This window comes from Babylonia areolata, chromosome 3 (genome assembly GCF_041734735.1).
Source record: "Babylonia areolata isolate BAREFJ2019XMU chromosome 3, ASM4173473v1, whole genome shotgun sequence".
NCBI classification, from domain to species: domain Eukaryota; kingdom Metazoa; phylum Mollusca; class Gastropoda; order Neogastropoda; family Buccinidae; genus Babylonia; species Babylonia areolata.
The window spans coordinates 26,024,178-26,048,201 of NC_134878.1; the positions used below are offsets into that span (position 1 = coordinate 26,024,178).

The following is a 24,024-nucleotide window of genomic DNA, read 5'->3' on the forward strand; positions in this document are numbered from 1 at the left end:
TAACTGTTTTTACTTTCACATTTAGACAGTCATACTCGGTTTTCAAGGGGGTGCATCCCGGATTTGTTCTTGTTTCCATAACATCGAAGACTGACATGGATTATGAGATCTTGAACGTGCATATGTTAATCTTCTGCATGCATATAGATGTAAAAGGAGTTCAGGCACTAGCAGGTCTGCATGTTTGTTGACCTGGGAGGTGAGAAAAATCTCCACCCTTTTCCTATGAGGCGCTGTAACAGGGATTCAAACCTAGGACTCTAAGATTGAAAGTCCAGCACTTTAATCATTCAGCTGTTGCACCTGTCGGGGAGAGATGTGTAGAGGTTGACAATGTAGGCCTGACTTGCGTGTTTGTGTGTATGTGTGTTTGTGTGTGTGTGTTTGTGTGTGTGTGTGTGTGTGTCTAATTGTGTAATTGTGTGTGTGTGTGTTTCAGGGGCCACCCCCAACCAGGAGAAGAGCATGCGGCTGAAGGGCCTGCAGTGTCTGGTGTCCATCCTCAAGTGTATGGTGGAGTGGAGCAAGGACCTCTACATCAACCCTCACTCGCAGTCCAACCTGGGTACCTCGTCTCTCCGTCTGTCTGTCTGTCCCTCTGTCTTGTCTGTCCTGACCTTCTGTCTGCTGGTTTGTCTTTGCTCTCAGTCCATCCTTGGTACCTTCTCTCTCTCCATCTGTCTGTTCCTCTGTCTGCTGGTTTGTCTTTGCTCTCAGTCCATCCTTGGTACCTTCTCTCTCTCCATCTGTCTGTTCCTCTGTCTGCTGGTTTGTCTTTGCTCACAGTCCAACCTTGGTACCTTCTCTCTCTCCATCTGTCTGTTCCTCTGTCTGCTGGTTTGTCTTTGCTCTCAGTCCGTCCTTGGTACCTTCTCTCTCTCCATCTGTCTGTTCCTCTGTCTGCTGGTTTGTCTTTGCTCTCAGTCCAACCTTGGTACCTTCTCTCTCTCCATCTGTCTGTTCCTCTGTCTGCTGGTTTGTCTTTGCTCTCAGTCCAACCTTGGTACCTTCTCTCTCTCCATCTGTCTGTTCCTCTGTCTGCTGGTTTGTCTTTGCTCACAGTCCAGCCTTGGTACCTTCTCTCTCTCCATCTGTCTGTCCCTCTGTCTTGTCTGTCTGTCCTTCTGTCTGCTGGTTTGTCTTTGCTCACAGTCCAACCTTGGTACCTTCTCTCTCTCCATCTGTCTGTCTGTCCCTCTGTCTTGTCTGTCCTGACCTGTCTGCTGGTTTGTCTTTGCTCACAGTCCAGCCTTGGTACCTTCTCTCTCTCTCCATCTGTCTGTCCCTCTGTCTTGTCTGTCCTGACCTGTCTGCTGGTTTGTCTTTGCTCACAGTCCAGCCTTGGTACCTTCTCTCTCTCCATCTGTCTGTCTGTCCCTCTGTCTTGTCTGTCCTGACCTGTCTGCTGGTTTCTTTGCTTACAGTCCAACCTTGGTACCTTCTCTCTCTCCATCTGTCTGTCTGTCCCTCTGTCTTGTCTGTCCTGACCTGTCGACTGGTTTGTCTTTGCTCACAGTCCAGCTTTGGTACCTTCTCTCTCTCCATCTGTCTGTCTGTCCCTCTGTCTTGTCTGTCCTGACCTGTCTGCTGGTTTCTTTGCTTACAGTCCAACCTTGGTACCTTCTCTCTCTCCATCTGTCTGTCTGTCCCTCTTTCTGTCTGTCCTGACCTGTCTGCTGGTTTGTCTTTGTTTTGTGTATCACAGTATGTATTTTTTGTTCTTTATGTTTTTTGTTATTGTTGTTGGTTTTTTTGTCGTTGTTGTTTCGCTTTTTTCATCTTTGCTCAACTTTTTTGTTTATCTTACATCCTGGGTCTGTCAGATCTATTCTTCTTCAAGCAGCGGTTTTTCTCCCAATCTGTTTGTACGTAACTGTATGATTGTATGGGGAGGTGGTAATGATTAGTAATACTGTAACTCCATTGTCCTTTTTTCTTTCTTTTTTCCATTATCCATAACTATATAAAGACACACACACAGACGCTCACACACACACACAGACGCTCACACACACACACACACACACACACACACATATGCACACATACACACACACTCTGTCTCTCTCTCTCTCTGTCTTTCTCTCTCTCTTACACACCCACACTACACACACATCATGCACACACACACACATCATGCACACACACACACACACACACACACACGCACGCGCGCGCGCATACACACACACACAAACACAGGTAAGCAGTAGCACTGTTGTCTGTATGATGACCAGCAGTACCACTGTTCACTCTGTGTGTGTGTGTGTGTGTGTGTGCAGGCCAGGACAACAAGCCCTACACAGAGACGGACAGCGACAGCGGCAAGGGCACCATGAACAGCTACGGCAGTGTTAACTCCCTTAGTTCCAACAACAGCGGCCTTCAGGCCTCCCTGGCCACCGCCCCCTCAGACTCCCCGGAGCAGTTTGAGGTCCTCAAGCAGCAGAAGGAGCTCATGGAGACTGGGCTGGAACTGTGAGTGACCGGAGGAGGAGCTGTGTTTAACGTCCTGTGGAGGGTTGGCCGAGAGGTTAATGCGTCTGCCTAAGTATTGAGAGGATCTGAGCGCACCGGTTTGATCCCCACACGCCTCTGCTAGACCTGGAGTGGTGGTGTGGATGCTAGTCATTCACATGAGACGATATACCAAGGTCCCGTGTGCAGCATGCACTTTGTCCATGTAAAAGAACCCTCGGCAGCAAAAGGGTTGTCCCTGGCAAAATTCTATAGTAAAATCCACTTTGATAGGAAAACAAATACAGGCACAAAAAAAAGTGAGGGAGGTGTGGGGGGGGGGATTCTTGTAGCAACGCAGTGGTATTGCGTAGAGTAATGGCCGGTGGTAATGCGCCCAGCTGTGAAGCCAGTGTCCGTGGGTATGAATCCCCATAAACAGACCAGAGTTTTTACTCCCCCACCATTGGACCTTAAATGGTGGTCTGCATACAAGTCATTCAGATTAGATGATGAACTAAGGTCCTGATTGCGGCATGCATTTAGCATTGGTCAAAGAACCTGCTGCAACAAAAAGGTTGTCCCCGGCAAAAATATGTGGAAAAATCCACTTTGACAGGAAAACAAACAACATGGGAACTGCAGCCCTTGAACACAGAAGAAAGATGTGCCTTGAGCTTGTTTAAATGTTGACTACACGTCACCATCACATTGTATTTTACTTATCGTCCTCAAAGGACATGCTACAGTCTCATTACTTTATTGAGGATTACTCTTTTTCTTGACATTTTTTTTTTGTTTTGTTTTTTTGTTTTTTTTTCTCCAGATTTCAGAAGAAACCTATGAAGGGCATCGGCTATTTACAAGAGCAAGGCATGCTGGGTAAATCAACTGATGATGTGGCAGAGTTTTTCCACACAGAGGAACGTTTGGATAAGGTCAGTGATATGGTGTGGGGACAAAAAGACTTAAGATAAGCTTTGAACAGATGTCATCAGTGTGAGACAATGTGTTGATATGTAGGGAAAAGAAATGATTTGTTTGTTGTTGTTGTGTTTTTGTGTGTGTTTTGGGTTTGTTTGTGTTTTGTTTGTTTTGGTTTTTTTGTTTTTTTTGCTGCCCCGTGATCTGCACCACTTCAGTGGCATTACTCCCATGCCGCTCATGCTGAAGTCCCCCATTCACAGCCACATGCAGGTTCGTCTGTTGCAGTCTCAGCTCTGGAAGTCCACAGAGAACTCTAGATGTTAGGTCGCTAGGAGGCCACACACCAGAGGAGACCCTGCACTGCTGCTGAGGGACTTGAGTGGTGTTCTGCTCCTGATGTATTATGATTATGTTGTATGATTGTGAGCAGACTGTTTATGAAAATATGTGAGGTAGGAGGAGTAGAAAGGTGATAAGTATTCACTGGTGCATAGAATTGTCAATGTTTATTGGCACTATGATATGTAGCCATTTACTAGCACAGTGAAACAAAACAAGGATATTGTTATACTGTATGATGTCAGTCATTTTTTGTACAAGTCCCAGGTCGAAGGCTTTTGAACAAGTCTTGGTTTCAGGGTCAAAGTGTGCAGATGTATGTTAAGTAATTTTTTAAGATCTCACATACAGTAAGCCGGACCAGCTATAAGGAGTATTGCTTGGTCTTATGTTGTTGATTTAGTGACATCATCCATGTTGATTCAGTGGCATCATCCATGATGTTGATTCAGTGACATCATCCATGATGTTGATTCAGTGACATCATCCATAATGTTGATTCAGTGACATCATCCATAATGTTGATTCAGTGACGTCATCCATGATGTTGATTCAGTGACATCATCCATGATGTTGATTCAGTGGCACCATCCACAGTTTCAGTAGCTCAAGGAGGCGTCACTGCGTTCGGACAAATCCATATACGCTACACCACATCTGCCAAGCAGATGCCTGACCAGCAGCGTAACCCAACGCGCTTAGTCAGGCCTTGAAGAAAAAAAATTAAAACAAAAACAAAACAAAAACCAACGTCCACAATGTTGACTCAGTGACATCATCCATAGTGTTGACTCAGTGACATCATCCACAATGTTGATTCAGTGACATCATCCATGATGTTGATTCAGTGGCATCATCCATGATGTTGATTCAGTGACATCATCCATAATGTTGATTCAGTGACATCATCCGTGATGTTGATTCAGTGACATCATCCATGATGTTGATTCAGTGACATCATCCACAATGTTGATTCAGTGACATCATCCACAATGTTGATTCAGAGACATCACGATGTTGATTCAGTGACATCAACCATAATGTTGATTCAGTGACATCATCCACAATGTTGATTCAATGACATCATCCATGTTGATTCAGTGACATCATCCATGATGTTGATTCAGTGACATCATCCACAATGTTGATTCAGTGACATCCATGATGTTGATTCAGTGACATCATCCACGATGTTGATTCAGTGACATCATCCATGATGTTGATTCAGTGACATCCTTGATGTTTTGTGGGTTGCAGACAGCACTGGGCGACTTTCTGGGAGAGAATGAAAAGTGAGTATTGTTTGTCTTCTTCAGGATCATTTCTTTTTTCTTTTCTTTTTTAATATAAAAAGTGCAAAAAAAAAGAGGAAATTCCATTTTGTGTGCATTTTCTCTGGAAATGTATGGGTGAAATCAGGGGTGGTGGTGGTGGTGGTGACAAAGGGAGTGAAAAATATGAAAAGGTGAGAGGTAAAGTTCAGAATACTTTATTACCTCCAGCTAGAGAAGTTGATTTGAGTTGTAATAGGCTTACACATAACAATGCAGGAGAAACGCAGTCATTCAGTATGTTTACATAAAAAAGCACAAAATGCTTTTCAGTTGTAATTTGACGTAAAGCATGCGTACGAAGACCAGAGAGAGGAAAGTAAAGAAGGATTGAAAATGATAGTTCAGAGAATTGACCATGAATTTTATGGTCTGCCCCCAAGTATGTCATTTATACAGACCTTTTTGTATTTATTTTGCGCTTGGAGTTTGTTCTGTGACTGTGGATAGGGGCTATATAAATATCAGTAATAATGATAAGAGAAATTATCATTATTTTTGGTTTCTGTCTGACTGGAGTGATGGCCTAGAGGTAACGCATCCGCCTAGGAAGCGAGAGAATCTGAGCGCGCTGGTTCGAATCACGGCTCAGCCGCTGATATTTTCTCCCCCTCCACTAGACCTTGAGTGGTGGTCTGGACGCTAGTCATTCGGATGAGAGGATAAACCGAGGTCCCGTGTGCAGCATGCACTTAGCGCACGTAAAAGAACCCACAGCAACAAAAGGCTTGTTCCTGGCAAAATTCTGTAGAAAAATCCACTTCGATAGGAAAAACAAATAAAACTGCATGCAGGAAAAAATACAAAAAAATGTGTGGCGCTGTAGTGTAGCGACGCGCTCTCCCTGGGGAGAGCAGCCCGAATTTCACACAGAGAAATCTGTTGTGATAAAAAGAAACACGAATACAAAGACTGGTTTTAAGAACTGGCAGGTTTTCAGCCCTCAGTTGGCCCTTTTGCAGTCGGATAGACTGTAACTTGCGTGTGAACTTCTTCTTCTTCTGCGTTCATGGGCTGCAACTCCCACGTTCAGTCGTATATACGCGAGTGGGCTTTTACGTGTATGACCGTTTTTGACCTGCCATGTAGGCAGCCATACTCCACTTTTGGGGGTGTGCATGCTGGGTGTGATCTTGTTTCCATAACCCACCGAACGCTGACATGGATTACAGGATCTTTAATGTGCGTATTTGATCTTCTGCTTGCATATACACACGAAGGGGGTTCAGGCACTGGCAAATCTGCACATATGTTGACCTGGGAGATCGGAAAAATCTTCACCCTTTACCCACCAGGCGCCATCACCGTGATTCGAACCCGGGACCCTCAGATTGAAAGTGCAACGCTTTAACCATTCGGCTATTGCGCCCATTTTAATCGTGTGTGAGCAACATGACATGATTTGACCATCATTTTGATGACTGTAAAAGCTGCCTTCCCCGACATGTCTGACTGTCATCACCACCTTTCCACAAGGAGGAAGGTGGCAGAATGGTTAAGACGCTTGTCTGCCAACACACAGAGTCCGTCAGGGTCCTGGTTCAAATCCCACTCTCGCCCTTTCTCCCAGGTTTGACTGGAAAATCAAACGGAGTGTACAGTCATTCAGATGAGATGATAAACTGAGGTCTCGTGTGCAGCACACACTTGGTGCTCTGAAAAGGAACCCATGGCAACAAGAGTGATGTCCTCTAGCAAAATTCTGTGGAAGAAATCCACTCTGATAGGTACATAAATATGCATGCATACACTCAAGGCTTGACAAAGCGCGTTGGGTTATGCTGCTGGTCAGGCATCTGCTTGGCAGATGTGGTGTAGCGTTTATGGATTTGTCGGAACTCTGTGACGCCTCCTTGAGATACTGAAACTTCATTCGTGGGCTGCAACTCCCACGTTCACTCACATGTACACGAGGGGGCTTTTATATGTATGACCGGTTTTACCCCACCATGTAGGCAGTCATACTCTATTTTCAGGGATGTGCATGCTGGGTATGTTCTTGTTTCCATAACCCACCAAACGCTGATATGGATTACAGGATCTTTAACATGCGTATTTGATCTTCTGCTTGCGTATACACACGAAGGGGGTTCAGGCACTAGCAGGTCTGCGCATATGTTGACCTGGGAGATCGGAAAAATCTCCAACCTTTACCCACCAGGCGCCGTTGCCGAGATTCGAACCGGGCACCCTCAGATTGCAAGTCCAGCGCTTTAACCACTCGGCTATTGTGCCTGTCATTTTGAAGACTATAAAAGCTGCACTCCACCAAGTGTGTTGCCGTTATCACCACGTTTTTCTCCCTCCTGTGCCAACAGCTTCAACAAGGAGGTGATGTACGCCTACGTGGACCAGATGGACTTCACGGGCATGCCCATCGTGGAGGCCATCCGCCGCTTCCTGGACGGCTTCCGGCTGCCCGGGGAGTCACAGAAGATTGACCGCCTGATGGAGAAGTTTGCTGCCCACTACTGCGAGTGCAACCCCAAGTAAGATGCGAGGGCGTGGTGTGGTTCAGGACTGTCATGTGGTGTTTTTTTTGGTTATTTTCATCATGTTTTTTTTGTTGTTGTTTTTTTGTTTCAGGACTTGTGTGATTTTTTGTTTCTTACATTCTGTTTTTTGGGGGTTTTTTTAATACTTTTTAGGATCAGCACTGTCGAGTGATTTTTTTGTTTCTTACATTCTGGTGTTGTTTTTTTAAAATACTTTTTAGGATCAGCACTGTCAAGTGATTTTTTTGTTTCTTACATCCTGTTATTTTTTTTACTTTTTAGTTCCACCTTTGTCGTGTTTATGTATGCTTCGTTTCTGAACTTTGGCTGAGAGACTGTGTGGTGTGAGTCAGAAACTTTTGGGTACACACGTAATGCTATGTTTTCTGTGTGCTTCTGATAATGCACAGACATGCATCCCCAACGCAGTGAAAGTGAAAGAGAGGTACTGCATAGAAGCAGGCTCCAAGGAGATTCTGATGCCAGGATTGTTTTCCGACAATGAGTTCTTTCCCTTCCCCACTTCTTGGCTCAGAACCTAGACTGTTGTGACTAGAACTAGTTGAAGAAGAAGGTATTCCTGTTGTGTGTGTATGTGTATATTAACACAGATTTGACTAGTGCAGCATTAAAATGACCTTCTGAATGTAGTCTGGGACCCCCTAGAAGTATGGTTAAAGAGTCCCTGGGACCCCAAGACGTTTCGGAAGCCCTGTATAAATACTTTCTTTGATAAATGGTGGTGTGATGGATAGTATGATGGTGGTTGTATGTGTGTGTGTGTGTGTGTGTATGTGTGTGTCTATGTATGTGTGTGTGTGTGTGTGTGACAGCACGGAGCTGTTTGCCAGTGCTGACACGGCCTACGTGTTGGCCTTCTCCATCATCATGCTGACCACTGACCTGCACAGTCCTCAGGTAGGTGCCCACAGCTTTCTCACACTGACTTTACTTAGGTGCTCCTTTGTTGTTCCACAAATAAGGCCGTCACTGTGCTCCATTTTCCGCTGTCCTCTGCTGCTTTCCTGGTGTAATCCCATTGTCTGTCAACAATCTCGGTAAAGGGTGGAGATTTTTCCGATCTCCCAGGTCAACATATGTGCAGTCCTGCTAGTGCCTGAACCCCCTTTGTTTGTATCCGCAAGCAGATCATATACGCACGTTAAAGATCCTGTAATCCATGTCAGTGTTCAGTGGGTTATGGAAACAAGAACATACCCAGCATGCGCAACCCCGAAAACAGAGTATGGCTACCTGCATGGCAGGGTAAAAACAGTCATACACGTAAAAGCCCACTTGTGTACATACGAGTGAACGTGGAAGTTGCAGCCCATGAACGAAGAAGTCCATCGACAGATCTGAGTTATCTCTCGACTGTTTGCTGCCAGTTCATCTTGGGCTGTCCTATCTTTCTCCAGCCTGTGGGTGTGTCCAGTTCATGGCTTGGCAAGTGATCTTCTTCTTTGTTTGTGGGCTGCAACTCCCATGTTCACTTGTATGTACACAGGTAGGCTTTTATGTGTAAGACCGTTTTTACCCCACCTTGCAGGCTGCCATACTCCGTTTTCAAGGTTGTGCATGCTGGGTATGTTCTTGTTTCCATAACCCACCAAACGCTGACATGGATTACAGGATCTTTAATGTGTGTATCTGATCTTCTGCTTGTGTATACACACAAAGGGGGTTCAGGCACTAGCAGGTCTGCACATATGCTGACCTGGGAGATCAGAAAAATCTCCACCCTTATCCACCAGGCGTCATTACCGTGATTCGAACCTGGGACTCTCAGATTGAAAATCCAGTGCTTTAACCATTCAGCTCTTACTCCCATCATGTGATTCTTGTTGTGGAGAGCCTCAGTACATGTCCCAGCCAATGGAGACACTGTTTGCTGTTGATGGTGGACATGAAAAGCCAGTGGAGACACTGTTTGCTGTTGATGGCGGACATGAAAAGCCAGTGGAGACACTGTTTGCTGTTGATGGCGGACATGAAAAGCCAGTGGAGACGCTGTTTGCTGTTGATGGTGGACATGAAAAGCCAATGGAGACACCGTTTGCTGTTGATGGCGGACATGAAAAGCCAGTGGAGACACTGTTTGCTGTTGATGGCGGACATGAAAAGCCAGTGGAGACACTGTTTGCTGTTGATGGTGGACATGAAAAGCCAGTGGAGACACTGTTTGCTGTTGATGGTGGAAATGAAAAGCTAGTGGAGACGCTGTTTGCTGTTGATGGTGGACATGAAAAGCCAGTGGAAACACTGTTTGCTGTTGATGGTGGACATGAAAAGCCAGTGGAGACACTGTTTGCTGTTGATGGTGGACATGAAAAGCCAATGGAGACACCGTTTGCTGTTGATGGTGGACATGAAAAGCCAGTGGAGACACTGTTTGCTGTTGATGGTGGACATGAAAAGCCAGTGGAGACACCGTTTGCTGTTGATGGTGGACATGAAAAGCCGGTGGGATCTTCCTCTGACCTCTTCAGCTGAGATAAGTCATGCTATCTGATGCCTAGAATCTTGTGTAGGCATTTGGTGTCAGAGGCATTCAGTATTTTTCTCCTGTGTGGTCTTCAGTTGCCAAGATCTGCAGATGTAGAGCAGCATGAGTAGAACACTTGAGTTCAAGTCTGGGGAGGGGCATACAGTCTGTCCCGTCCCTATGTCCGTCTGTCTGTCAATCACTAAAAGCTATACATACACACATTTCTGATCAAATCAAGTTCTGATTTGATAACCTTGATGAAGTAAACTTGTGCTGTCTGTCAGGTAGTGGATGGGTGGCTAAAAATGAAGGAAGTGCAGTGACAAAGGGACATTGAAGGCAGTAAGCAGGATAACGTGCCAGCTTTGTTTAGGATGCTCAAGATTGATCTGGGAGAAGGAGAGGAAGTGTTCAGTAGTGGTGGCATGTCACCATCAACAACAGTGGACGACAAAGGTGCACAGCAGCGCTGAGGTCCATTTTAGAATTGCTGGCATGCCTGCTGTGATCCCAGATTTGAGCAGGTTGTGTGCGTGTCCCTTATTTTCATTTTAGATATTTAGATGGTTTGCTTAATAATTCAGATATACCCCTGTATAAAGACACACATTTACCCTGTGTGTGTGTGTGTGTGTGTTGGTGTCAGATCAAGCAGGGCCAGAAGATGACGAAGGAGCAGTACATCCGCATGAACCGAGGCATCAATGACAGCAAGGACCTCCCTGAGGAGTACCTGTCCACTATCTATGATGAGATCGCTGGTAACGAGATCAAGATGAAGGCTGGCTCTCACAGCAAGCCCAACACCTCTGTCAGTGAGTGTCTGCCACGCCACATGCCTCCTGGGTTTTTTCTCTTTTTTTTGTTGTTTTCCTTTGTTTTGTTTTTTAAATCAGGAATATTCATTGTCATTGATGTGTTGTCTGCATGTCATTTGATTAACTCGTTCTACCCCACAGCTACATGCTTATGCAGATGAAGGAATGCTAATCCTTAATTTATCTTAATTGATGCGAATATTATGATAATCCTAGTTGTGTTTTTGATTGTGGTGTTTTCTAAAAATCCTCCATGCCAAAAAAGGCGTGACAGATTAACTCTTCAGACAGTGGGACCCGATCAAGGCCATACTGTTTATAACTGTTTCCAACACAGGAGCCTGATCGGGGCTTTATAAAGTTTTTAATTTTTGGTTTGGTGTCATATACTGTACCATGTCAAACTGATGCAAACTAGGCCTATCGGTTTGCTCTGCTTGGCCAAATTTCGCAAGGCTAACAGTGAAAAGACGAGCCGTCTTGCCCGGTCCGCTCTTAGCCAATCAAACGCCTCTAAAAGCTATAAGTGCTGAATCATTCCTTTGGCCAAGGCTCTCCACGCCATCTTGTCGGGTTTACGCTCTGTCTCGTCTAACGCTTTTTTTTGGCTATTAAGCGTATTCATTTGGCCTTACTTTGCTGCATGCGGCTTGTCTTACATTCTGTGTACTCGATTCGACTCGGCCCCCTCGATTTGTTCGTTTTTCTCTACCTCTAAGTCAGTATTGTCTTTCCTTTCTCTGTTGGGGGTCGGATTTTCGCTGGGTGCCTAAGCGTGGGTACCATGCCTCGTATGCCATCCCATGAAGGCAGGGATCATGAGGCTGGGATTGAGACTCGGCAAGAGACTCTCCCAGGCCCGGAGCTCATGATTCCTCCCGATACGGACCGCGGCGATGCGTCTTTAGACGCTGATCGCGGAGGCAACTCTCATACCAGTAAAACGGTCATGAAGGGGACCGGGGGGAAAGGGGTACGAGCGTCGCCTCCCAAGGTGTCCCAGCGCGAGGCAGGGAGAGGGGGGAGTGGCAAGTCCTCTCTTGGCAGTGGGGACTCGCAGCTAAGCGTGAACTCCCAGGGGTAGGCCTCACCCGGCCGTTACCTGGGTCCCCACTTGGAGATGGCCCTCAGGGGCCCCATTGTTGTTCCCCCTCCTCCCTTCTCCATCGACCCCCCTCCCCCACCTCCTTCTGGGGGGGAGAAAAATTTGGTTCCAGGGGGGGACCTCTACTTTGCCCACCCCGGGCCAAGCCACCCCAGTATCCCCACGGGAGGGGATTCGGGGCACGTGGCAACCTGCTCTGCAGGTCTTCCCGCTATCCGGCCAGTCTCCCCTGCTGGGGGAGGCCCGCGTGTGTCAGGCGGTTCCGGGCAGTCAGCCTGCTTGTCTTTGGGCGGGACTGACACCCAAGTCGGACCTGACCTCCCTCCGATTTGGCCAGGTTTTTCCCTTCATGGAGGTCAAGGCACCAGTGACCCTTGGGGTTGGGGTCACAGGATGGCTGGTGCCCACGGGTGGTTACCCCCATTCTACCCGTACTGGGGCGCACATATGGTGCACGCTGGGTTGCCAGGAGGACCAGGGGCCAACCCCTTGTCCGCTCCCCACTGGACCCAGCCCAGCACATCTCACAGGATGACACGCAGCCCCGACAAGTGGGATTGACTTCTTGTCAGTCAGGTCGAGCTCCTCGACCAATATTGCCACTCAGTCCACAAATCGGTCCTCTGTCAACCCACAGGTTACCTCCACGGTCACAACGGCCTCCTTGTCAGGACCGACGGCTGCCGAGGGGCCCCGCTCGGCCCGGGGGAGCCTGCAGTTCCCACCTACCCAGCCCTCGGTCCTACAGGGAGATGAGTGGGTGTTTGTCCCCTCACAGCACTCGTGGGTCCCTCTTGCATCCAGGGACGCCCTCTCTGAGAAGGTGTGGCACCCACTATCCCAAGCATTGTTGGACCTACGGTCCACACGCTCCCCATATAATACAAACTCCTCTTAGTGGCACCAAATTTGCATAATGACGTTATGAGCTGAAAATATCTTAACTGACCTTTCCACTCTTGATTGCGACAAACAAAAGCTGAGTGTGTTGCTGTGCTCACAAACAGGAGAGTAATTTTCTAGGTGAATGTTTCACGTGAGCATTGGGTGTGTGAACAATAGCCTCTGACCCAGTTTCTTCCCATTCACAAGGCACACAGCTGTTTCAGATGAATGAGCCCAGTCGGGGCCCTGTAATTTGAATTCAAACTGTTTCAAACTCATTGGGTTTTCCTGGATTCATTTGTAAGTCAGTGTGTACAGGTTTCAAACAAAAATTATGGATGATTTCATCATCTGACTGGAAGATGGCATAAGAAGGGAGGAAGCTTTATATTTCGTCCCCAACTAACGCCTTGTGTTACTGATCAGTTTGGAAAATTTCAGTTCAAAACTTCTAACATTTGTTTTTTGGTCAGTATAAACTGGCTGTCCGTGGGGAAAATCAGGGCAGCAAACTGGCAGTACTGAGTGAGTTATATGCATATGATATTCAGTCGTATTCGACTATGACCATCAGAACAGCATAGGAGGTAACAGGCTAGAATTCCATTATGGTTGAGAATGTCTTGCCCAAGTTACATTCCCACTCTCTCGGCCAAGAGGGTTTTAGGACACTAGGCCACAAGGCTGCAGCACTTTGAGCCAGTGCAATTTTGCCTCCTGGTTTGAGAGTTATAGTCCTTCACAAAAGACCAAGCTGTAAATGATTTGCCATTGCAGTGGAGAAATTGATGACACAGCTCTCACTTTGCTGTTGGCCAAACTGTAAACTAATGTCAGTCTGTGATATGAGCTGAGTGTTGGGGTGGTACTGATTGCGTTAATGACATGTGGAGTGGAGTGATGGCCTAGAGGTAATGCGTCCACCTAGGAAGCGAGAGAATCTCAGCGCACTGGTTTGAATCATTGCTCAGTCACCAATATTTTCTCCCCCTCCGCTAGACCTTGAGTGGTGGTCTGGACGCTAGTCATTCGGATGAGATGATAAACCGAGGTCCCATTTGCGGCATGTACTCAGCACATGTAAAAGAACCAACATTAACAAAAGGGTTGTCCCTGGCAACATTCTGTAGGAAAATCCACTTCAGTAGGAATAACAAATAAAACTGAACGCAGGAAAAAATACAAAAAAAATGGGTGGCGCTGTCAGTGTAGTGACACGCTCTCCCTGGGGAGAACAGCATGAATTTCACACAGAGAAGTCTGTTGTGACAAAAAAGATAGAAATACAAATGTATGAACGGTGTGTACTTGTCCCCAGAGGACATCACGAGCAACAAGCAGCGGCGCCTGTTGTACAACGTGGAGATGGAGCAGATGGCCCAGACAGCCAAGGTCCTCATGGAGAGCGTCAGCCACGTCCGTGCCTCCTTCACCATGGCAACACACCTCGAGCACGTCAGGCCTATGTTCAAGGTCTGTCTGTCCAGCACGCTCTGCTGGTCGCTGCTTGTGTTTGTGTGTGTGTGTGTGTCTGTGTGTGTGTGTGTGTGTCTGTATATGTGTATGTGTGTCTTGTACAGAGTCAGTCTTGTGTTAACGTTGTACACACTTGTGTACACATGTACACACATGCAAGGATATGCACACACACACACACACACATACACACAAACACATGCATGCTGCATGTACGCACACACTTACATACACACACAGCACAGCACAGCACAGCTCAGAACACACCACACCACAACACACACACACACACACACACACTCACCACAGTTATGCTGTTTGTAATCAGTTGCTCAGTTATACAATGCATGTGATAGTGTCAGTGCATAATCTGACTATATGTCTGACTGCATTTGTGTTAATTTTTTTTTGTTTAGCATTTTTTGTTTAGTTAGTGAGACGTTCACTGAAATGGCCCTTTTGCATTTGGCTGGGCTGTAGGCAGTGTGATTTGTGAGATGTTAGTGTTGATGCTAGGCCCAACACTCGGCTTACATCACAGATTGACATAAGTTTACATTTGGGCCAACAGCAAAGTGAGAGCTGTATTATCAATGGTTTCTCCAGTCAATGGGAAACCATTTACAGCTTGGTCTTTTGTGAAGGACTATGACTCTCAAACCAGGAGGCAAAACTGCACTGGCTCTTAGTGCTGCAGCCTTGTGGGCTAGTTGGCCTTTGGGAACCATCCCAACGCCGACTGTCCTAAAACCCTCTTGGCCGAGAGAGTGGGGATGTACTTGGGTAAGACACTCTCCACTATAATCAAATTCTATCCCAAATAGTTGGAACAGCAGTTGCCTCCTCTGCTGTTCTGATGGTCATAGTTGGACATGACTGACTATCATATATATAGTGTTGATGCGGCCTGGAAGATGATGTCTGTGTCTGTTCACACACCCTGCCACATGATGTGTTCAGATGTCTGTGTCAGTAAGTTCAGAGACCCCTCCACATGATGTGTTCAGATGGCGTGGACGCCCTTCCTGGCCGCATTCAGTGTGGGTCTACAGGACTGCGACGACCAGGACATCGCCGCGCTCTGTCTGGACGGGATTCGCTGCGCCATCCGCATTGCCTGCATCTTCCACATGGAGGTGACCTCCCTTCCCACACTCCTCTGCCCTTCCTGTGCTGTACAGGACAGCACAGCACAGCACAGTGAATAAGTGTACTGCACAGTACAGCACAGTAGAGTACAGCACAGCACAATACAGGACAGCAGAGCACAGTAAATAAGTGTACTGCACAATACAGGGCAGTACAGCACAGTAAATAAGTGTACAGCACAGTACAGGACAGTGCAGCACAGTAGATTACAGCACAGCACAGTACAGTAAATTATTGTACAGTGCAGTGCAGTGCAGAAGCAGTTGACTGGACCTATCCTGAACCTAACTCATAACAACCCAGCACAACGCAGTTAGACCCAACCCAACAGCAAAACAACAAAACAAACCTCAGACCTCTCCACTGAACCTGCTGCAGCCCCAACCATCTGACCTTCCTTTCAGTGTGATCTCTCAACCCAACCCTACCCTACCCTACCCAACCAAACCAAACCCAACCAAACCAAACCCTACCCTACCCAACCAAACCAAACCCTACCCAACCCAACCCAACCAAACCAAACCCTACCCTACCCTACCCTACCCTACCCTACCCTACCTAACCAAACCAAACCAAACCATACCCAACCCAACCAAACCAAACCAAACCAAACATTACCCTACCATACTCAACCAAACCAACCCAAACCCTACCCTACCCTACCCAACCCAACCCAACCAAACCAAACCCAATCCTACCCTACCCAACCCAACCCAACCCTACCCAACCAAACCAACTCAAACCCTACCCTACCCTACCCAACCCAACCAAACCAAACCCTACCCTACCCAACCAAACCAAACCAAACCAAACCAAACCCTACTCTACCCTACCCAACCCAACCCAACCAAACCCAACCCTACCCTACCCTACCCAACCAAACCAAACCCTACCCTACCCAACCCAACCAAACCAAACCAAACCCTACCCTACCCTACCCTACCCAACCCAACCAAACCAAACCCAACCCAACCCTACCTACGCTACCCTACCCTACCAAACCAAACCAAATCCTACCCAACCCAACAAAACCAAACCCAACCCTACTCAACCCAACCCTACCCTACCCAACCAAACCAAACCAAACCAAACCAACAAAACCCAACCCAACCCTACCCTACCCAACCCAACCCAACCAAACCAAACCCAACCCTACCCTACCCTGCCCAGCCAAACCAAACCCGTTCTTACCCTATGTGAACAGTTGGGTCGATGTGTTCGGTTGGGTTTATTGACCCCTGAGAACAGTACTGTCTGATAAGTGCATGAACCAATCTGCTCCTTCCTGTCTCTGTGACTGCCTTCACCTCTACACCCCGTCTCGCTCTTTACGATCAGCTTCAGATCCCTGTTTCTGCATTCACAGATTCGAACACTCCACAGTCTACCACCACTCTTTCTCTGTCACTGGACCTTGCGCTTGGAACAAGCTCCCTCTTTGGCTTCGTCCGACTGCTACACACAGCTATTTCAAGTCTGGCCTTAAAAACTTACCTCTTTCCATAATAGCCTCCCCAGCTCCCCCCCCACCCCACCCCTCCCACACACACACCCCTCTGTCTGTAACTTTTCCTGCCTTCAGTCTGCATTTGTATTAATGTCTTTCATCCCTTTGATTTTGAGTTCTGTGTGTGTGTGGTTTTGATGAATAGGGTGCACCGTAGCAGAATTGTTTGGGCTTTTGACTTCCGATACAGCGTTCACCAGTAATCAAGAGTTTGAGGCCCCATTTCGGCATGGTGTTGTGTCTTTGGGAAATACACTTTATTCTGCGTTCGGGTGCAATAGCCGAATGGTTAAAGCGTTGGACTTCCAATCTGAGGGTCCTGGGTTCGAATCTCGGTGCACCTGGTGGGTAAAGGGTGGAGATTTTTCCGATCTCCCAGGTCAACATATGTGCAGACCTGCTGGTGCCTGAACCCCCTTTGTGTGTATGCGCACGCAGAAGATCAAATACGCACGTTAAAGATCCTGTAATCCATGTCAGCGTTCGGTGGGTTATGGAAACAAGAATATACCCAGCATGCACACCCCTGAAAACGGAGTATGGCTGCCTACATGGCGGGGTAAATAAATAAAAACGGTCATACACGTAAAATGTTACATGTCTGTCTGAGTGTGTATGCGTGTGCGTCTGAAATCTGATTGAATGACACAGGAAACGAATGATGAGCACCCAGTGACAGCCGTCAATCGGCTCTGCCCAGGTAGGCAGCCTGTGGTGCAAATGTCCCCGTGTATGTAAAGCGCTTAGAGCTTGGTCTCTGACCGAGGATAGGCACTATATAAGTATCCACATCAATCAATCAGTCAATTCTTGATTTTCCTCACTCCGCTCAGGTGTACCAGACTTCATTTGGGGAAGGTTAAAACAGTGTACGGAGAAGATTGGGCCTCGCCTCCCTATGTCGAGTCATAGACACAGTGGATATCAGTTCACTGCCCCTTTGGCTACAGGTGTGGGACCTTTAACCTTCTTGCAGTTATTCTGGCCACAGCTGAAAACTAGGAAGAGTTTATCTTTGAAATACATGAAATTCTAGAGGGTTCACCTAGTGTGTATGAACATTAATTTCTGAAAGCACTTCGATTTTTCTTTGCACAAGATTCAGTGCTGTGTAGACCCATGTTTTTTCTTTCTTTTTTTTTTTTTGTTACTACCAGTGTGGCCAGTTGTCTGGTGGTGGGAGTTGAGTGTGCAGTTGTAAGGCAATGAGTGTTGTGTGTGCAGTTGTAAGGCAGTGAGTGTTGTGTGTGCAGTTGTAAGGCAGTGAGTGTTGTGTGTGCAGTTGTAAGGCAGTGAGCGTTGTGTGTGCAGTTGTAAGGCAGTGAGCGTTGTGTGTGCAGTTGTAAGGCAGTGAGAGTGTGTGTGTGCAGTTGTAAGGCAGTGAGAGTTGTGTGTGCAGTTGTAAGGCAATGAGTGTTGTGTGTGCAGTTGTAAGGCAGTGAGAGTTTGTGTGTGCAGTTGTAAGGCAGTGAGTGTTGTGTGTGCAGTTGTAAGGCAGTGAGTGTTGTGTGTGCAGTTGTAAGGCAGTGAGCGTTGTGTGTGCAGTTGTAAGGCAGTGAGTGTTGTGTGTGCAGTTGTAAGGCAATGAGTGTTGTGTGTGGAGGAGGAACAGAGTTTCTTTTAGGAGGAAGGTGGCAGAATGGTTTAGATGCTCAGCTGCCAATACAGAGAGTCCGTGAGGCGTGTGGGTTCGATTCTCGCTCTCGCCCGTTCTCCCATGTTTGACTGGAAAATCAAACTGAGCATCTAGTCTTTCGGATGAGACGATAAATCGAGGTCCCGTGTGCAACACACACTTGGCACATTGAAAAAAAAAAAAAAAACCATGGCAACAAGAGAGTCATCCTCTGGCAAAATTATGTCAACAGAAATCCACTCTGACAGGTACACAAAATAGATAAGTGTGCACTCGAGGCCTGACAAGCACGCTGGGTTATGCTGCTGTCAGGCATCTGCCTGGCAGATGGGGGGAAGTGTATATGGATTTGGCAGAACACAGTGACACCTCCTTGAGAAACTAAAACTGTGTGTGCAGTTGTAAGTTGGTGAGTGTTGTGTGTGTGTGTGCAGTTGTAAGTTGGTGAGTGTTGTGTGTGTGTGTGCAGTTGTAAGTTGGTGAGTGTTGTGTGTGTGTGCAGTTGTAAGTTGGTGAGTGTTGTGTGTGTGTGTGCAGTTGTAAGTTGGTGAGTGTTGTGTGTGTGTGCAGTTGTAAGTTGGTGAGTGTTGTGTGTGTGTGTGTGTGTGCAGTTGTAAGTTGGTGAGTGTTGTGTGTGTGTGTGTGTGCAGTTGTAAGTTGGTGAGTGTTGTGTGTGTGTGTGTGTGCAGTTGTAAGTTGGTGAGTGTTGTGTGTGTGTGTGTGGTGTAAGTTGGAGTGTTGTGTGTGTGTGTGTGTGTGTGTGCAGTTGTAAGTTGGTGAGTGTTGTGTGTGTGTGTGTGTGCAGTTGTAAGTTGGTGAGTGTTGTGTGTGTGTGTGTGTGCAGTTGTAAGTTGGTGAGTGTTGTGTGTGTGTGTGCAGTTGTAAGTTGGTGAGTGTTGTGTGTGTGTGTGCAGTTGTAAGTTGGTGAGTGTTGTGTGTGTGTGAGCAGTTGGAGAGGGATGCCTACGTGCAGGCCCTAGCCAGGTTCACCTTGCTGACGTGTGCCACGCCCATGACGGAGATGAAGCTGAAGAACATTGACACCATCAAGACCCTCATCTCTGTGGCACACACCGACGGCAACTACCTGGGCAGCTCTTGGCTGGAGGTCAGGGATGTGTGGAGAGTGAGAGAGAGTGTGTGGTGGGGTGGGCTGTGGAATGTGTGTGTGTGTGAGTGTGTGTGTGGTGGGGTGGGGTGTGGAATGTGTGTGTGTTTGTGTGGAGAGTGGGGTAGGGTGTGGAATGGTGTGTGTGTGTGTGAGTGTTTGTGTGGAGAGTGTGGTGTGGTGTGGTGGGGTGTGGAATGTGTGTGTGTGTGGAGAGTGTGTGTGTGGTGTGGTGGGGTGTGTGGTGTGGTGTGGTGGGGTGTGGAATGTGTGTGTGTGTGTGTGAGGAGAGTGTGTGTGTGGTGTGGTGTGGTGTGGTGGGGTGTGGAATGTGTGTGTGTGTGTGAGGAGAGTGTGTGTGTGGTGTGGTGTGGTGGGGTGTGGAATGTGTGTGTGTGTGGTGTGGTGGGGTGTGGTGTGGAATGTGTGTGTGTGTGAGGAGAGTGTGTGTGTGGTGTGGTGGGGTGTGGTGTGGAATGTGTGTGTGTGTGGAGAGTGTGTGTGTGGTGTGGTGTGGTGGGGTGTGGAATATGTGTGTGTGTGGAGAGTGTGGGGTGTGGAATGTGTGTGTGAGTGTTTGTGTGGTGTGGTGTTAAGTGTGTGTGTGTGTGTGTGGAGAGAGAGAGTGTGTGTGTAAGTGTATGTAGAATGTATGTGTGTGTGTGTGTGTGTGAAACAAAGTAGTAGTTTTTATTGCCTTATCTGTAAGCGGGTGTTCTCTCTGTGTGTTCCTGACAGATCCTGAGGTGTATCTCCCAGTTGGAGCTGGCCCAGCTGATCGGCACAGGGGTCAAACCCAAGCACATCTCCAAGGACCCCACCGCCGTGCACCCCATCGAGGCCTTTGACCCTGAAGGTCAGTCAGCAAGCCTGGGGTTGGGTCAGGGGTGGTGACTGGCAGTTTTCCGACTGTGGTGGTGGTGTTAGAGGGAGAATGTGTGTAAATTGTGTGGGTGTTGCTTTTTGATTTAATGTGTGTGGATTGTTAATCTGATATGTGTGTGTGTGTGTGTGTGGTTGTGCCTATTCTTAAATGGACATTAATGTTAGTTCTTTTAGTTTTATATGATGAGAGAATGTGTGTGCACACATGTGTGTGAATGAATGAATGAATCTATGAACAAGAGCATTTAGATAAGTATCTGATTGGTGTTTATTTGCATCAACATCTTTCAGATACTGTGCACTTGCATGGAAAGTGGCTTTTCACTTTGTGTGTGTGTGTGTGTGTGTGTGTGTTCAGATTAGATGGTGTACACATATATGTGTCTGTTCATTCAGATGAGATTGTATACAAATGTGTGTGTGTGTTCAAATGAGATAGTGTGTACATCTGTGTGCTTGGTGTGTACATGTGTGTTGACAGGACAGAATTGTCACGTAGTAACGACACACGGCACTGTGTTGTTGTCATGCAGTAACGACACATGGCAATGTGTTGTTGTTGTGTAGTAACGATACACGGCAATGTTTAGTTGTCATATAGTAACGACACATGGCATTGTGTTGTTGTCATGTAATAATGACACACGGCAATGTGTTGTTGTCATGTAGTAACGACACATGGCAATGTGTTGTTGTCATGTAGTAACGACACATGGCACTGTGTTGTTGTCATGTGGTAACGGCACACGGCACTGTGTTGTTGTGTAGTAACTACTCATGGCAATGTGTTGTTGTGTAGTAAAGACACATGGCAATGTTTTTTTGTCATATAGTAACAACACACGGCATTGTGTTCTTGTCATGTAGTAATGACACAGCAATATGTTGTTGTCATGTAGTAACGACACACGGCATTGAGTTGCTGTCATGTACTAACGACACACAGCAATATGTTGTTGTCATGTAGTAACAACACACGGCAATGTGTTGTTGTCATGTAGTAACAACACAGCAATATGTTGTTGTCATGTAGTAACGACACACGGCAATGTGTTGTTGTCATGTAGTAATGACACACGGCATTGAGTTGCTGTCATGTACTAACGACACACAGCAATATGTTGTTGTCATGTAGTAACGACACACGGCACTGTGGTGTTGTCTTGTAGTAATGGCACACGGCACTGTGTTGTTGTCATGTAGTAACGACACATGGCAATGTGTTGTTGTCATATAGTAACGACACACGGCAGTGTGTTGTCGTCATGTCGTAACAACACACTGCAATGTATTGTTTTCATGTCGTAACGACACACAGCAATGTGTTGTTGTCATGTCGTAACGACACACGGCACTGTGCAGTGATTGCCCGGGGAGGACTGAGTGGGATGGACCGACAGCGACTGGCCAACTTCCACGAGACGGTGGGGGAGACCAGTTCTCAGAGCGTGGTGGTGGCCGTGGACAGAATATTCACCGGCTCCGTCAGGCTGGATGGGGACGCTATCGGTCAGTGCCGCGTCTGTGTGACCTTGTGAAAGAGAAAGATAGGAAGAGTAGGCATGTTACTGCCACTAAAAGTTCACACAACTACATTAACGGTTGTTACATCAAGATTTGTTGGGGTGTTTTTTTTAATGTCAATACTATTACCACTTTTTGAACAACACAATATTTTTTTAATCTAGTAAGTATGTTGAATTAAACACTATTTTTGGTAGAAAAAATCCTTCCCATTTATCTGTGGGATCATTGCCTTTTTTATGCCAGCTGTTTACATCTTATTTATGATTAAGTTTATGGGGGGAATGGTTTGGATGTAACTGTCTTGCCATTTGTGTATTTGTTTTGTATATGTTAAGGCAACCATACTCTGTTTTCGGGGGTGTGCATGCTGGGCATGATCTTGTCATAATGATGAGTGAAATCCCATGTTTTGTCATGACTGACACGTCTGTGTGTGTCTCTGCACAGCATAGTTTACCATGACTGACACGTGTGTGTGTTGTTACACAGTGGATGACTGACACGTGTGTGTGTTGTTACACAGTGGATGACTGACACATGTCTGTGTGTGTTGTTACACAGTGAATGACTGACATGTGTGTGTGTTGTTACACAGTGGATGACTGACACATGTGTGTTGTTACACAGTGGATGACTGACACGTCTGTGTGTGTTGTTACACAGTGAATGACTGACACATGTGTGTGTGTTGTTAACACAGTGGATAACTGACACATGTGTGTGTTGTTACACAGTGGATGACTGACACATGTGTGTGTTGTTACACAGTGGATGACTGACACGTGACTGACACATGTGTGTGTTGTTACACAGTGGATGACTGACACGTGTGTGTTGTTACACAGTGAATGACTGACACGTCTGTGTGTTGTTACACAGTGAATGACTGACACATGTGTGTGTGTTGTTACACAGTGGATGACTGACACGTCTGTGTGTGTTGTTACACAGTGAATGACTGACACATGTGTGTGTGTTGTGACACAGTGGATGACTGACACATGTGTGTGTTGCTCCACAGTGGATGACTGACACATGTGTGTGTGTTGTTACACAGTGAATGACTGACACGTGTGTGTGTGTTGTTACACAGTGGATGACTGACACGTGTCTGTGTGTTGCTACACAGTGGATGACTGACACATGTCTGTGTGTTGCTACACAGTGGATGACTGACACATGTCTGTGCGTTGCTTCACAGTGGAGTTCACCAAGGCGCTGTGCCAGGTGTCACTGGACGAGCTGGCCAGCAGCACCCACCCCCGCATGTTCAGCCTGCAGAAGATCGTGGAGATCTCCTACTACAACATGGGTCGTATCAGGCTGCAGTGGTCACGCATCTGGCAGCACATCGGTGACCACTTCAACAAGGTCAGCGAAGCGCTGTGGCTTCAGTCAGGTTGTCAGTGTACTTCCCGCAACTCGTTTCAATTTTCATTGAGCTTCTACGCATTAGCATTTCTCAGAAATCAGGAGGCTGTATAATTCACTTGTCTGTCCAGCCAACAGGATGGTAGAGAAACAGGTACTGCTACCCCACGAATGGTGCTCAAAGGAAAGTGTTAGGCTACGTTCACACTAAGTCCAGCCAGTTGCTGTCAGCCTGACACAGCTACGCACTTCAGTCAGACACAGCCAGTTGCTGTCAGCCTGACACAGCTACGCACTTCAGTCACACACACTTCAGTCACACAACCAGTTGCTGTCAGCCTGACACAGCAACGCACTTCAGTCAGACACAGCCAGTTGCTATCAGCCTGACACAGCTACGCACTTCAGTCACACACAGCCAGTTGCTGTCAGCCTGACACAGCTACGCACTTCAGTCACACACAACCAGTTGCTGTCAGCCTGACACAGCAACGCACTTCAGTCACACACAGCCAGTTGC

The 24,024-nt window shown here is 47.0% G+C and overlaps 1 protein-coding gene across 4 annotated transcripts in view; it reads left to right on the top strand.

Moving 5' to 3' along the window:
* LOC143279887 (brefeldin A-inhibited guanine nucleotide-exchange protein 1-like) overlaps window positions 1-24,024 on the top strand; it is a 95,265-nt gene that overhangs the window by 35,999 nt on the left and 35,242 nt on the right. For all 4 annotated transcript variants that reach the window (XM_076584180.1, XM_076584181.1, XM_076584182.1 and 1 more), the window contains 13 exons: window positions 440-565; window positions 2,283-2,478; window positions 3,284-3,395; window positions 4,981-5,015; window positions 7,373-7,543; window positions 8,383-8,467; window positions 10,684-10,852; window positions 14,164-14,318; window positions 15,329-15,457; window positions 19,563-19,721; window positions 20,460-20,577; window positions 21,969-22,115; window positions 23,335-23,504. In XM_076584180.1, the coding sequence (XP_076440295.1) occupies window positions 440-565; window positions 2,283-2,478; window positions 3,284-3,395; window positions 4,981-5,015; window positions 7,373-7,543; window positions 8,383-8,467; window positions 10,684-10,852; window positions 14,164-14,318; window positions 15,329-15,457; window positions 19,563-19,721; window positions 20,460-20,577; window positions 21,969-22,115; window positions 23,335-23,504 (1,772 nt within the window). The remainder of the gene's footprint in view (window positions 1-439; window positions 566-2,282; window positions 2,479-3,283; window positions 3,396-4,980; window positions 5,016-7,372; window positions 7,544-8,382; window positions 8,468-10,683; window positions 10,853-14,163; window positions 14,319-15,328; window positions 15,458-19,562; window positions 19,722-20,459; window positions 20,578-21,968; window positions 22,116-23,334; window positions 23,505-24,024) is intronic.